Source organism: Cygnus olor, chromosome 14 (genome assembly GCF_009769625.2).
Source record: "Cygnus olor isolate bCygOlo1 chromosome 14, bCygOlo1.pri.v2, whole genome shotgun sequence".
NCBI classification, from domain to species: domain Eukaryota; kingdom Metazoa; phylum Chordata; class Aves; order Anseriformes; family Anatidae; genus Cygnus; species Cygnus olor.
The window spans coordinates 6,115,775-6,130,857 of NC_049182.1; the positions used below are offsets into that span (position 1 = coordinate 6,115,775).

At 62.5% G+C, this 15,083-nt stretch overlaps 1 protein-coding gene across 1 annotated transcript; it reads left to right on the forward strand.

The window, feature by feature from the left end:
- Positions 1-2,566: 2,566 nt before the first annotated feature.
- NDST1 (N-deacetylase and N-sulfotransferase 1) lies at positions 2,567-12,816 on the forward strand. Its single transcript, XM_040573484.1, has 15 exons — positions 2,567-3,379; positions 3,844-4,326; positions 4,602-4,689; positions 4,991-5,145; positions 6,272-6,457; positions 6,862-6,990; positions 7,162-7,344; positions 7,694-7,790; positions 7,942-8,065; positions 8,374-8,548; positions 8,789-8,959; positions 9,513-9,622; positions 10,504-10,606; positions 10,781-10,896; positions 11,186-12,816. Exons 1-15 carry the CDS (start codon positions 2,870-2,872, stop codon positions 11,190-11,192), a joined length of 2,637 nt encoding a protein of 878 aa, XP_040429418.1. The 5' UTR covers positions 2,567-2,869; the 3' UTR covers positions 11,193-12,816.
- Positions 12,817-15,083: the final 2,267 nt, after the last annotated feature.

Here is a 15,083-nt window from a genome sequence, read left to right on the forward strand (position 1 = left end):
GCAGAAATAAGTCCTGGCGACAAAAGCGGTTTATTTTTTTGTAACGATTTTTTCCATTAAGTTTCGTATTTTCTTCCCGTCCAGCTCCCTGGGGAGGAGGCAGCGAGCTCCCCAGCACCTGCCTGCACGAGGAAAGCCCCGCAGCATCTCCCCGAAGCCTCCAGCATCCTCCCGGTGCCGCAGCTCCCTCCCCGGCGGGGTTCAGCCCGGCGTGGAACCGGTGCAGCAGGATTCCTGCGGCTCCCGGCCCCCCCGGCACGCCGGGTCTGGCTGCGGGGTCGTGCACCGGGCTGCTGGGGGTCCTGTGGGGCTGGGGGCTTGGGTGCGGGGCAGCCTCGCTCCCCGGGGAGGCAGGAGAGAGGACGGGGTGTCGTCGGTCTGTTTGTTTTGGAACCGGGAGGAAATTAAGGGGAGAAAACCCTCGCAGGGTATTTTTAGCGCCAGCGGAGCGTTTCAGGGCCAGAAGGGAGGCATTCAGCTTGGCGCTTGTCTCTGCAGGGTAAAGGGTGAGCGGAAAGCTGGCCAGGAGGGTGCTCCGTGCCCGGCGGGTGTCCCCGAGGCCAGGCACGTGGGGACGGGGGCACGGGGAGGGGCGCGGGCTGCGCCTCCCGGAGGCGCGTCTCCAAAGGCTGATCATTGCGCACCGCCGGGGACCCTAATTACAAGCTCTGAAAAGAGGCCCCGGGAGATGGGAGGCGGTACGACGATCCGACCTCGGGGCGAGGGGTGCCCGCGGGATTTGGGGCTGGGCACCTGACGATGTCCCCTGTCCGCTCATCCGTCCCGATCCCAAGGGGAGGCGGCACCGCTCCCCGCAGCGCCCCGCGGTTGGGTGCCCACGGGACGGCCGCGCTGCCTGCGGGTGGTTGGCCCAGCCAGGAGCTGGAAGCTGGTTTTCTCCCCAAACCTTTGGGCCTTTTGTTTTTTTCATCCTTCCGTGCCCGGAGGTTTGGGGAGCAGCCCAGGCGCGGGGCAGACCTTGCTGCAGGTAAGGGCAGGAATGACAGGATTACCCCGCAAAGTCGCAGCGTGTAATCCCCGTTACTCTTCAGCTGGCCGCGTTTAATCCCGTTACTGCCCGGATTAGATTCGTCTGGTCGCTGCTCGCTTGCGCGGCCCTGCCTGGCTGCGCTCCCAGCCTGCTCCCTCGGGGAAGGGGCTCAGCCCGGAGCCGTGCGTGGCCCCGACACCCCGCCGAGGTGTGCCACGAGGCGCCGGGCTGCCCTTTGGGGCTGTCTCTGGGCAGGGGCGAGGGACGGATCCCTCCTCCGCGGCTGCCACCGCGGTCGGGATGCCGGCGCTCTATTTTTGTCTCCCTCCCAATCCCCCGTAACGCTGCGCTTGCACAAACCCCTCCTGTGGTGCCGAGGGAGCTGGAGCCTGCCCGCGGGGAGCTCTGCCCCGGGAGCGGGGCTTTGCCTCATCCCCTCCACCACTTTTTTTTCTTTTTTCCCCCTGAAATGCCCTGCCAGGATCAGTATTCCCCCCCCGAAGGCAGCTTCACCTCCGTGCAGGTGGTGTCTGTCCTTTTTTCTTCCTCTTTTTTAAGCAGCCCTTTCGCAGAGAAAGGAAAAAAGAAAGATTCCCAAGGTCCCTTTGGCTCCACGTGGACGCTCCCGCTCGCCTTCGCCTTCCCCTCGGCAGAAGGCTTTGTCTTGCTGACCTTGGTGGGATCTGCCCGCGGCGCCTGGCTGCCTGCCCTCATCCCTCCCCTGCCACCGGCCGTGCCCGGAGGGGACCGCGGGTCGGGGACGTGTCAGGAAGCCGCGGGGCGAGGAGGGCGGCGGTGTCCCGGCCGTCTAGAGGGGCTTTTTCATCCCCGTTACCAGCCCCTGGCCTCCCTCCTCGTCCCGCTGCCACCGCCGTCCCTCCAGCCTCCGTCTCCCGTTGCTCGGGGTCCCCGCGAGCCGGGCTGAGCCGGCGGGGTCTCGCGGGATCTAAAAGGGGTACTTGGTTTCCCTGTGCCCGCTTTGCTCCTGGCGCAGCCGGGCTCTTTCTGGGTCCCCCGCTGAGCCTGCTGGCGTGGGAGGAGAGGAGCGCGGCCGTAAAGCGGGGGAGAAAGCGGATACGGTGCGTGCGGAGCGCGCTCGGCGTGCGCCGAGGGACCCGACCAGCGCCGGAGCCAGCACAGAATAAAAGGGTGTGGGCCACGCGCTCGCAGCGGGGAAGGGAGGAGCGGGACCGCTGCGTGTTAGAAGGGCTCAGCCGGGTCCTGGAGCCGGGTGGGGGCCGCTGGGGACCCCCCTGCCCCCCAAACAGCACCGGGGCCTCGCGGCACGTGGGCATCCCAACACCGCCGCGAGCTCGAGGCGCTCTCGCTGCAAGCCCCAGCACGCCGGCACCTCTCCGAGGGATCTGCCAGAGCCTCACGCCCGCGTAAATCAACACCACGGCGTGGGTCGGCGCTGGCTGTGCCCCCCCCCCCGCCGTCCTCTCACCCCCCTCTCTCTTGCAGGGCAGCACGCGGAGCTGCGGGAGCCGGGAGCCCCGGGGAGCCGCCATGGCCGCCCGCCCGCCCAGCGCCGCGCCGAGGCCGCCCGCCGCCCCCTCGCCCCTCTGAGGCCATGGAGCTGCTGCGGGGCCGCGGCCGCTGCTGCCGCGGGGATTTCGGCTGGCCACGGGGACCCTCGGCGCGTTTGCCATGGTGACATGAAGCGGGCGGCGAGGGACGCCGGGCTGCTGGAGGGGAGAGAGCCTGCGCGCGCGCGGGCGCCCTGCTAGAAGTTTAATTTATTAGTAGTAGCATTACTCGATCTCGTTTTACCTTTTTTTTTGTGGTGGCGGTGTACGTCTCTTCCCCTCCCCTGGGGCTGGAGAGGGGAGGGGAGCGGGCCGGGGAGGGGGCCCCAACTCGCCCGTGGATGCAAGGATGACTGTGCTGGCGAGGGCCCGGAGGGGTATCCGCCACGTATCTCCCCAGGTCGTGCTGCTCCTGCTCTTCGCCTTCTGCCTGCTCAGTGTTTTCGTCTCGGCGTATTATTTATATGGCTGGAAACGGGGCTTGGAGCCCTCCGGGGACGTGCCGGGGCCGGACTGCGATGAACCCAAGGTCGCCCCTTCCCGCTTGCTCCCGCTGAAGGCCCTTAAGGTGGCCGATTCCTCCCGCACGGACCCCTTGGTGCTGGTGTTCGTGGAGAGCCTCTACTCCCAGCTGGGCCAGGAGATCGTGGCCATTTTGGAGTCGAGCCGCTTCAAGTACAGGACAGAGATCGCCCCGGGGAAGGGGGACATGCCCACGCTGACCGACAAGGACCGGGGACGCTTCGCGCTCATCATTTACGAGAACATCCTCAAGTACGTCAACCTGGACGCCTGGAACCGGGAGCTGCTGGACAAGTACTGCGTGGAGTACGGCGTGGGCATCATCGGCTTCTTCAAGGTACGGGGCTGAGCTGGTGTGGCAGGGGACAGGGCTCGAGGGGAGCCAGCGAGTGCGGCCACGGGTGTTGATTTCGGGATGAGTTTGGCCCGAGGCTGTCCCTCTGCAGGTTCTCCTCGACAATCCTGTCCTGTTCAGGCGCTGCGGGGGAATAGCAGGGGGTGGGAAGGGCAGGTTTGCAGGTGGTTGCAGGTGAGGGAGATAAGGGGGAAGGGACCTGGCAAGGGCCCAGGGTTGGGGCTGCACACCTAGGGTGGGCAGGAGCTGTTCCCGGAGGGGAGGTGAGCAGCCTCCTGCCCCCCGCAGAGCCAGGCCAGGCAGCGGGGCTGAGCTCAGCAGCGAGAAAAATAGAATAGAAAGAATAAAAAGCAAAGCTACGTGGCGCTTGGCTCTTCTTTAAATGCCCTTTTCCCCAGCCTCTCCGTCTCTGCCCTGTCTCATTTAGCCCGTCTCTCCCCTGGCAGGCCAACGAGAACAGCCTGCTGAGCGCGCAGCTGAAGGGCTTCCCCCTCTTCCTCCACTCCAACCTGGCGCTGAAGGACTGCAGCATCAACCCCAAGTCGCCCCTGCTGTACATCACGCGCCCCAGCGAGGTGGAGAAGGGCGTGCTGCCCGGCGAGGACTGGACCGTCTTCCAGTCCAACCACTCCACCTACGAGCCCGTCCTCCTGGCCAAGACCAAGTCGGCCGAGTCGATCCCGCACATGAGCGTGGACGCGGCGCTGCACACCACGGTGATGCAGGACCTGGGCCTCCACGACGGCATCCAGAGGGTGCTTTTTGGCAACAACCTCAGCTTCTGGCTGCACAAGCTGGTCTTCGTGGACGCCGTCTCCTTCCTGACGGGCAAGAGGCTCTCGCTGCCCCTCGACCGCTACATCCTGGTGGACATCGATGACATCTTCGTGGGCAAGGAGGGCACCCGCATGAAGGTGGAAGATGTCAAGGTGCCGCTGTTACGTCCTGGCTGGGCGGGCAGGGGCTGCGTGGGACTGGGGTGAGACCGGGAGCTTGCGCCTGGTCTGGGATGCTCCGGACTCCGGGGATGAGTTTTCCTGCCCTCAGAGCATCCTCTGCCCCAAGGCTGCTGCTGCAGCCTTCTCCAGAGCTTTCAGGGGCAAAGGTTCCTGCCCCGGCGTGTGCTTTGCTGCAGGTTTGGTGGTGAAGCTGTCCCCTGCTGCCGCTGGCTGAGGACGTTGTGCTCTCTGTCTCCCCCTCGCAGGCGCTGTTCGACACGCAGAACGAGCTGCGCACCCACATCCCAAACTTCACCTTCAACTTGGGATACTCAGGGAAATTCTTCCACACAGGTGAGGCGGGCGAGGGCGTTGCTTTGTGAATCCGGGGAAGGGAGAGGGGCTGCACGACACCACCCCTGCCCTGGCTGTGCTGCGAAGCCAGCAACCTGCCCAGGCAGCCGAGGTGAGGTCTCTGTGGGGCAGCTCCCGTCCAGGAACCTTTCCACTCCCTCGAGAGTACCCCTTGCGGCAGGCACCCCATGCTAGGACCTCACACCCATGCCCTACCTCTGTGTGGGCTGCTCACTGCCCTGTTTCAGGGTTCCCTTTAGCTCCACATACCCTGCAGTGACAGCAAGTGTCGTCCCCGCAGGTACTGACGCCGAGGACGAAGGCGACGACCTGCTGCTGTCCTACGTGAAGGAGTTCTGGTGGTTCCCGCACATGTGGAGCCACATGCAGCCCCACCTCTTCCACAACCAGTCGGTTCTGGCCGAGCAGATGACCTTAAACAAGAAATTCGCTGTCGTGAGTAAGATGCCGCCGGCGGGGGTGCTCGTGGGGTGGGGGGCGGGATGGGGCGAGGGGTTGCAAAGAGCTTTCGTAGGCTGAAGAATCCAAGGTGATGGCCTGACCCTCTGTAGTCCCTCGGCTGGGCCGTGGAGGTGTCCCTGTGTTGCTCAGCTCCGGCTGCGCGGCTGCAGCTGCGCCCGCGTGGCCAGCACCGCTGCCTGCCCTGGGGCAGCGTTAGTGGGAATGCAGAGATCAAACCCACAGCGCTACGGAGGGAAGCGGCCGCTTGGGTTTGGATCTTAACCAAGGCTGAGGTTTCTGTTCAGCGCGGTGTGGTTTGATGTTGCACTGACGCTGGCCCCTGTGGCATCCCGGAGCGGGGTCAGCGCGGCTGTGTCTGGGAGGCTTCGACTGCTGGCAACTCCCTCTGCAGGCCGACGTGTTGAGGGACTCGTTGGCTTTCTAAGGGCAGGCTCTGACCTTTGGCTTGCTTGGGGGTTGTCTGTCCTCTTGGAAAGTCCTTTATCAGGCCTGGATAAAGTCAACAGTGACACCAAGTCATGCTGTGATCAACTGATTTTCTCATGACTGTCTTCAATCCAAATCCAGTAAAGGCAGACCAAGTAATAATAAATTGGGTCCTATGGCCTGAGAGATGGCTCTTACAGCTAACCTGAATTCATTGTGTGTTAATTAGAGGTGCTTAAATAAAGAGAGGGACTGGACTGTCTCTACTTGCGCTGAAAGAGATGGGCAGGTGTCCAGCTTAAAATTTCCGAGTTGCTTTATATCTCCTGCTATAAACCAGCGCTACAGTCCTGTGTAGTTCTGGCTGCTCAGTCTTCCCTGACGAGCTTTGCTGGTGCTGGCTTCTTTGGTGCCAGCAGAAATGGCAGAGATGAGAATAGTCCAGGAGGAGCAAGTGTCCACCCAGCACGTCTGCTCCTGGACCCCCTTTTCTGGAGGCAGCCCTGGTTAAGAGAGGGTGCGCGGGTACAGTCCTGCCCTGCTCGCTCTCCAAGGCACAGACGGACTGTCTGTGGTTGGGGATGGGCAGTCCTTGGGGGGAGGTTGGTTTGAGCCGGGAGGCTGTGGTTCTGGGATCTCCCTGGTCACCCAGTCCCCGATCTGTTCCCTGCAGGAGCACGGCATCCCCACCGACATGGGGTACGCGGTGGCCCCCCACCACTCGGGTGTCTACCCCGTCCACGTGCAGTTGTACGAAGCCTGGAAGCAGGTTTGGTCGATCAAAGTCACGAGCACGGAGGAGTACCCCCACCTGAAACCTGCTCGCTATCGCCGTGGCTTCATCCACAACGGCATCATGGTAGGTGGCCAGGCTGTCTCTCTGATGCTTCTCGCCTCTGTCTCCACAGCCAAAATCTTGCTGTGTGGTTTCTGGGTGGCTCGGCTACTTCAGCCCCAGCCGGAGGAGACTGGTGATTTGAGGGGCTGCGTCCCCCTCCACATTTGCTAGCCCTGCACAGGGGAAGTTCCTGTGAGGACACTTTGTGGCTTCTCCATCTGTCCATCTCCATCCCTTGTGGGTAGCAGATTCACGTCAAGGGTGGTGACGGGCGGTGGAGCTGATCCTGACCTCTGAGGGATTGAGGATCCCTTTTGTAGTTTGGGAGGAGGAAGGGGATCCAGCCCTGGACTCCAGGAGGAGGCCGTGTGGCTGTTCCCTTGCCCTCCTCCACCTGCTCCAGACACGTCTTTCCCCCTCCCCAGGTCCTCCCCCGGCAAACCTGCGGCCTCTTTACGCACACCATCTTCTACAACGAATACCCCGGGGGCTCCAGTGAGCTGGACAAAATCATCAACGGGGGCGAACTGTTCCTGACGGTGCTCCTCAACCCCGTGAGTACTGCCGTCGGCCTGCCTGGGGACCGTGGCATTTCTGGCAGGGCCATCCCCTGGTGCTGCTGTAAGGCAATGTCCCCAACCAGCCCAGCCCGAGCGGGGCATCCTGCCTGTTTGTGCAGGGTGGGTGAGGCTCTGCTAACCCCTGCTCCACCCCCTCCTCTTCAGATCAGCATCTTCATGACCCATTTGTCCAACTACGGCAACGACCGCCTGGGCTTGTACACCTTCAAGCACCTGGTCCGCTTCCTCAACTCCTGGACCAACCTGAAGCTGCAGACGCTGCCGCCTGTGCAGCTGGCACAGAAATACTTCCAGATCTTCTCCGAGGAGAAGGATCCTCTGTGGCAGGTACGCCCTGTGCGAAGGGAACAGGGGGAGCAGCCCGGTTTGTTGCCCCGGGGAGAGGGAAATGGGGCATAGCTGACCTGATCTGTGCAGGAGGTTGTGCTGAATGGCCTCCTCAGGTTCCTCCCAACCTGCATTTTCCTGTGATCCCATGGATAAGTGGTTTTTCTGCCTCTTTGTGGTTCTGTGGGCAGTGCCAGGGCAGAATTTGACCTATATACCTGGAAATAACCCCAGTCCTTTGCCCTGCCCACTGAGCAGTGTAGCCTCCCTGCACATCTCTGGCAGCCGAGTAGCAGTGTAGGGTCCGTCCAGGCTGCCCCGTCTCTGATTCTCCTCCTCTGTGTTTCAGGATCCCTGTGAGGACAAGCGGCACAAAGACATTTGGTCCAAAGAAAAGACCTGTGACCGGTTCCCAAAGCTTCTCATCATCGGGCCTCAAAAAACAGGTACGTCCCTCTACCCTCCGTGCTGTGTGCATGTCGAGAGGCGTGCCAGGTTCCCTGCACCCCACGGCGAGCTCCGCGCAGCCCTGCTGACCCGAGTCAAAGCAGGGAGGGAGGTCTGGCCCAAGTCAGCTCTAGTTTTCTCTGTCTGAAGGAACAACTGCCCTTTATCTCTTCTTGGGGATGCACCCGGACCTGAGCAGCAACTACCCCAGCTCAGAGACCTTCGAGGAGATACAGTTCTTCAACGGACACAACTATCACAAGGGCATTGACTGGTAGGTCTGCCCGTGCTTCCCTGCCACGGGGGCAGAGCTGGGAGTGCGGGTCCCTTTGGGAGCGGGAGCATCGTGGCCCGAGGGTTTCCCATCACCCTCGCAGCTGCTGGGCTCTTGGCTGAGGAGCTGGGGGGGGAGCCCGGCTGCTGCAAGGTGGGATGGATCCCACGCAGCCCTGCCCCTTGCAGGGGCGAGCTCATACCAGCACCAGCTTTGCCTGGTGGTCAGAGACTGCCTCCTGCAAAGGGGCGTGCCTGGGGACATCTCACGGTGCCGACCTGCCTGCCTCACGCCATGCCTTCCCCCAGGTACATGGAGTTCTTCCCCATCCCCTCCAACACCACCTCCGATTTCTACTTTGAAAAAAGTGCCAACTACTTTGACTCAGAAGTTGCTCCCCGGCGAGCTGCGGCCCTGCTGTCCAAGGCCAAAGTGATCACGATCCTCATCAACCCTGCAGACCGAGCCTACTCCTGGTACCAGGTGAGCCGCCTGCCCCTGCCTCGCCCCCAGCTCCCCAGTGGGTCGGGAGCTTCGCTCTCCCAGCTCAGTGTGGGACGTGGGGTGGCTCCAGGATCCCTGATTTTTGGCACCAAGCTGAGCAAGAAGCTCAAGGGTGGTGAACGAGGAGCTGCAGCGCTTTGTGGGCAGCCTGGGATTTGCGTCCTGTCGGTGTTCCTTTGACTGCCCCAGGAACAAACCTGTCTTGCTCGTGTTTGACAGCACCAGCGAGCCCACGACGACCCGGTAGCCCTGAAGTACACCTTCCACGAGGTGATCACGGCCGGGTCTGAGGCTGCTGCGAAGCTCCGGGCCCTGCAGAACCGCTGCCTGGTGCCGGGCTGGTACGCCACGCACATCGAGCGCTGGCTCAACAGCTTCCACGCCAACCAGGTAGGAACGGCAGCCGCCAGCGTCACTGCAGCACTGGAGCAGGACAAAAATAGCAAGCCAAGCTGTTCCTGGCTTCGAGCTGCCCCCAAGGGTAATCGGGGCTAGATCCCGACCCTGCTGTGACCTGCATGGGGAGGGAGAGTGTGCTGCTGGCGGTGTACAGGCCACATCAGGCAACTCTGCTCAGCTCCTGAATGATTTTTCCATCATCGTTCAACCTTATGAAGCCTATTAGTTGTCTGGTTCTGGCATAATTGCTGTAATGTAATCCTGGCTGGCTGTGGGTTGGACAGCCCTGAGCTGAAGCTCTCATGTTGTCCTGGGTAGATCCTGGCTCTGACTTTTACTTGCGTTTAATTTTCCAACAGCCAAGGTAAGTGAACACTTGGACATGTTCACCCTTGGCATTCAAAAGGGGAGGCTGCGCAGACTCGTGGCAAATTTGGCTCTGAGGTGGCAAAACACTCAGCAAAGGCGTTGTTATGCCCCAGGAGAGCAGGGCTGGGAGCCAGCGGGAGGTGGAAACCTCACAGCCCTGCCTTCTTCCTCGCAGATTCTTGTCCTGGACGGCAAGCTGCTCCGAACAGAACCTGCCAAAGTGATGGAAACAGTCCAGAAGTTCCTCGGGGTGACCAACTTCATCGATTACCACAAAACCCTGGCGTAAGTCCCACCCCGAGCTTTCCCTTCCTTGGCCTGGAGAGAGAACCTGCTGTTCCCCAGGGTACAGAGCAGGGCATTGCTCCCATAACTTCGGGGAAACAGGAGCACAGAGCTGTCCCGGGGCAGCACCCGGCCCCTGGGAGCTCAGAGCAGAGCTGCCACTGGTTTTGATGCAAGCAGGGCCACCCCACTTGGCTCTTTTTATCCCTCCACTGCAGAGGGGATGGTGCTGTCACCCTGGACAGCCCAGGAGCAGCATCAGCTGAGAGCTGAGCTCAGGGTTGCATCCGCACCGCTTGTGTTGATGCCCCGGATGGCGTAGGTGCCTGTGTTGAGCCCTGGCTTCTCACGCTGTTGCTGAAAAGCTGCTTTTGGTGCTCACCATTTGGCACCTTCATGGGTGTCACCCCACTCTGAGCCTTTCAGACGTTAAAGTCCACCATAGGAAGCAGAAGCCTTCAGAGCTCCTAGAAAAAAACACTTAATTTGCCTCTGTGCTGGTCTTGCCTGCATGTGTGGCCACCCTGAGTTTGGGCCAAGGTTCTGCGGGGTACTGAGGGTGTCCGGGGCTGAAGGGCACAGAAAATACCAGCAAAAAGCCCACGCAGCTCCCGTGCTTCCTCGCAGCAGGGCAGCGTAAGTAATAAATGAATTTTGTCCGGCTGCTTATTGCGTGGCTGTACGGAAAACCTGTTGTGCAAGTTGGTCGTTAATGAGATGTTAGCTGGGCTGCTAATTAAAACGAGGCTCCAGAGCAGCACCCGGGCAGCGGGGCTTGCCAGCCAGCCTGCTCGCATGCCCCGGGGAAGCGCGCTGCGCGGGGGCTCTGGGTGGAGGCTGGGGCAGGGTGCCCAGGGTGAGGCAGAGCTCTCCGTTTGCAGGTTTGACCCAAAGAAAGGATTCTGGTGTCAGCTTCTGGAAGGAGGGAAAACCAAATGCCTGGGGAAGAGCAAAGGGAGGAAGTACCCCGAGATGGATTCGGATGTGAGTATGCAGAAAGCCTCCCGGGACGGTGGTTTTTGCTGGTGCTGTGTCCTAGACACAGAGCACTGCGGGGTGGGATCTGGGACAGGGCAGGGCTGAGCTGGGTGGCGGGGTCGGGTCTGGGTGCATCATCCTGTCCCGTTAACCCTCGTCTACGTTCTCCTCCCCTTGCAGTCGCGAGCCTTCCTGCGGGACTATTACAGGGACCATAACATCGAGCTCTCCAAGCTCCTGTACAAAATGGGGCAGACGCTGCCCACCTGGCTGCGGGAGGAGCTGCAGAGCACCAGGTAGCTGCTGCCCCCAGCACCAACACGTCCCTGAGCAATATCCAGCTGCGGCCTTCGAGGGGACGCCCGGAGCCCCCGGCAGCCACCGAGCAGGACGGCTGCACCGAAGGCTGCCTGGGCACTGGGCTCCTGTCCCAGCACTGCGACCTCTCCGCCTGCCCCGCATCCGTTTCCTTTTCTTTTTCTTCCTTTTTAATTCCTGGGCCTGTTGGTGAGGTCCTTTCCTGTCCCGCTCTGATGGGAGAAACTGGGAATTGGCACAAATTCTCTCTTTCTCTGCCCAAAACAGGCCCTAAGTCCCCTGGGCCTGCGAGTGGTGTCAGAGCTGTTCTGCGCCTCCTCGGTAGGTGACGGAGGAGCAACTCCGGGCGTGCTAGAGGTGACTTGTGCTGAGCTGGAGCAGAGGAGAGGAGCTGGTGGAGAGCCGACACATGAAGTGACCCTGCCCCTAACGGCAGGAAATGGGAGTTTTCTGGATTCCCCCCAAACCCAGCTCTAAAAACGGGAAGAAAGGCGTCTTTTTGTTTCCAAGACTCGGATGCTGTTCCGTTGGTCGTCTTCGTTTGTTTTCAGTCTCCTCCACCTCCTCCCGGTCTGTGAGCAGTGCGGTGGGACCGCTGTCGAGCAGAAAAAAGAGGCTGGGGTGCTCGCAGCCCCTGCCCTGCGATGTTTTACACGTGTGGTGGTTCCTGTGGTACAGCCCCGAGGCGCCCGGCGGCCTCCGACCTGCGCGGGTCCTCGGGACGGGGGCAGACTTTGAGATAACTTCAGTCAGAAGGATGCTGAGAACTTCGAACCTCTTGAATATTAAAAGCTAAAAGTATTTTAATAATGTCGGGGCGTGGGGGGGGGAGGGCTCGTTCCGTTCTCAGTTTGCAGGGTGTTGTTTTAATTCGGTGCCAGAATTTGTACCTAAACCCCGAGGGTTTCACGTGGTCTCTTTGGCTGTTACACGCGACGTGGACAAAGGTCCGGGGAGGGGGGCGAACTGGGGCAGGTTTCCCAAGCAGAGACGTGTCTTTGTATTGCAGTGGTGGAGTACAGGAGCCGCAGCCCCACTTCTGCCTCTCCCTCACTCCCTCTGTGTGCCTGGGTGTCTGCTGCCACCTTGCATCAGCGGGGTTTGCCAGCACGTCCCCGGCCCTGTCCCTGGCTGCCCTGGCAGTGAGCGTGCACCAGGCTGCGTGTGTATGAGTGTGTGTGTGAGTGTGTGTGAGTGTGAGTGTAGCAGTGCCAACACTGAGCCATGCTGGGTTGCTGTGGGGAAGGGCCCCAGTTTCCTCGTGGATGCTGCGGGATGCGTGTGCCAAAGGCTCGGGAAGGGCAGCCCTGGAGGTGGATGGGGTGGAGGGGGAGGACTTTGGTGCTGCGCAGCCCAGCGCTGCCTGGGCTCGGGGTGCAGCGACGGGCACCCCCTTCCCGCAGGGACCAAGGGGGCTGCGTGCCCCCACCCCCCCCCCCCGCAGCCACAGCAGCGCCGGAGGAGCAGCCGAAGGTACAGGAGAAGGAGATGGGGAGGAGGGAAGGATGCGTGCTTTCTCCAGCCCCAGGGACGTTTGGGGTCCCCAGGACAAAGTCGGGGTGCCCCTGGCTGCCCCCCTGCGGCTGGGGACCCGAGCCAGCCCCCGCCGTGCCCAGCACCCAGCAAAGTCCAGGCAGCGGAGGGGAGAGCAGCAGAACCGTGGGGCTCTTCCCCCCATTTCACTTTCTGGATGATGGAGCCCCGCTCCCCATGGGGCTTCCCACCCTTTTATTTTTGCATGAACCTCTGTAGGGCCCGGGGCCGCAGGGGCTGCCCTGCCCCTCTGCCCACCTCGGCTCCGTCCAAGCCCATCCCCGGGGTTGCGTTCAGGGCGTCCCAGTCACTGATGTAAGGTCCTGTTGAACTAACTGCTAATAAAACGGGGTTCGCTGGTTTTAGCTGCTGGTTTTGCCTGTTTTCCTGCTCTTCTGGCTGGAAGGAGACATCCTGCCCCGGTGCGCCCTGCTCCATCACTGCCCTGGGTGAGGGCAGGGCAGGGCGAGCTGTTTCGGGACACATCGTCCCCAAGGCACGGGACATCTCTGCTGGGGGGCTTCCATCTCTGCTGGGGGGTTTCCGTCTCTTCTGGGGGGCTTACATTTCTGCTGGGGGGCTTGCATCTCTGCTGGGGGCTCTCCGTGTGCCAGCGCTGGCAGGGGAGGACCAGCTGCATGCAAGGGGCTCTGTGCTCATTTCGGGAATTCCCACCGCTAACATCCCAGCCCTCCTGCGGAGGTAGCCAAGGTTGCACCAGCACCTGTCTGCCACCCTCCCCGAGCTCCTGGTTTCCAAAATTTCTGCAAAGAATTGGAGCTTTTGGGGGTGCTGGGCACCCCAGGCTTGGCAGCAGCACCACCAGTGTAGGGGCTGGGGGGAGGCGGGGGGAGCCGGGGCTGTGCTGGGACTCTCGGGGGCTCGTGTCCTTTTTTTTTTCCCCAAGCACAAGCAGGGAGGGAGCGAGGCCCTCATCCTCATTTTCCTTGAGGTCTGGGTCCCGTGGGTGCCCCCGGTGCTTGGACTGAGGCTGGGGGTGCTGGGGCGGGGGCACCCAGCCCCTTTTCAGCCTGGCCTCTGGGACTGTCCGGTTCCCATGGCACAGATCTGCTTCGGTGGCTTGTGGCCCTGGGCAGACCGAGGACTTGGGGAGGATTTGGGGAGGAAAGAGGTGGATGTGGGAGCAGCCTCGCAGCTCCATGCACGAGGTGGCAGCAGCCGTCTAGTGCTGGACGCGGCCGCGCTGCACAGCCTGCAGCGAGCACCCGCAGCCTTGTCCTGTTCCCCGGCCTCGTGTTCCCTGGGCTGGGGCCATACAGCCAGGCCAGGACCACCCAGTGCTCCCCCAGCTCCCAAACTGGGGCACAACCCAGTTTTTGGAGTGCTGACGATGCACGCACCGGGCAGAGATGGCTGAGGCAGCCCCTGGGCGCGGGGTAAGGCACAGCCTGCGGTGCCCCAAAACCCTGCCCCGGACCCCAAAGGGCCTGCCCCGCGCAGCACGGCTTCATGGCCATAAGTGCTGGGGCTGGGGCTTTGGGGGGCTCCATCTGGGGAGCCCCGCTGGCCTTTTTTCTGACAGAGCCAGCCCGCCTGGCTGCTGCCTTCCCCCTCCTTCCCGGCCCCTGCAGAAAGCTGGAGGAAACGAAGCCGGAGCCTAATTAATCCCAGCCGGGCAGCGGCGGGGTTTGTTTGAACCTGTCCGAGTGACAAACGATGTGCGGGGCCGGAGCGGAGGGGGCCGCTGCCTGCCCGGGGCTGCCCGCTTTACTTTAGGGTTTTAATTTTCAGCCGTGTCGGAGCAAATCCCAGCCACGTGCCCTGTGCCCGTTCCCTGGGGTTTTCTCCCCAGATCTCCCCAAAACGGAGCTGCCTGGGAGAAGGTGGCTCAGCCCCTGCCCCGTGTCCCATGTTGGCACGAAGCCCCCCTGTCCCCAGCCAGCCTGGGGACACGCAACCCCCCCGGCTCGGCCAGCCTGCTGCAGGTGGGACCAGCTGCTGCCCGGCTGCCCGGAGTTAATTGCTTGTTAATTAACGGGGTCAGGAGCACGGGGATGGGGTGGATGGGGCGCCTCCGGGCTCAGCTCCTTGCAGCAGCCCCAGCGTGCCGGTGAGGAGGAGGAGGGCAGCATGCAGGAGGAAGGCTCTGACCGCCCCGGCCCTTGGCACCGAGGGTGTTTTCCAGCTCCTGCGTCTGTGGAAAATGTGCAAACGAGGCAAAATCTGTGCCGGGCTGGGCAGGGGCCAGGGGCTGGAGCGGCTGGGGCCGGCGGGGCGCTGCGGGGAGAAGCGGGAGCCCCGGCCAGCGTTCTGGGGGGCCCAGCCCCGCTGCACCCGAGGCTGCTCCAGCTTCCCCCTGCGGGCACTTGCTGCATTTGGTGAGCCACTGCGGGCTGTGGTCCCTCCGTGAGGCCACCTTGAGCCGTGCCTGGCACATCTCCGTGTCCTGACGCATCCCGCGGCCGTGCCGTGGCACATCCCGCATCCTTCCCGGGTGCTCAGGGGCGCACAGGAGGATCCCTGCTGCAGCTGGGTGCAGGAGCGGTGCACACCAGCAGTGCCGGTGCCCCGCAACGCCGGCATGCGAAGCCGGGCACCCCACGGCCTCGGCAGAGCCGCGTCGGGGCCAGGCTCTGGCTGGGAGAACCGCAGTGCTCCCGCCGGGTCCGTG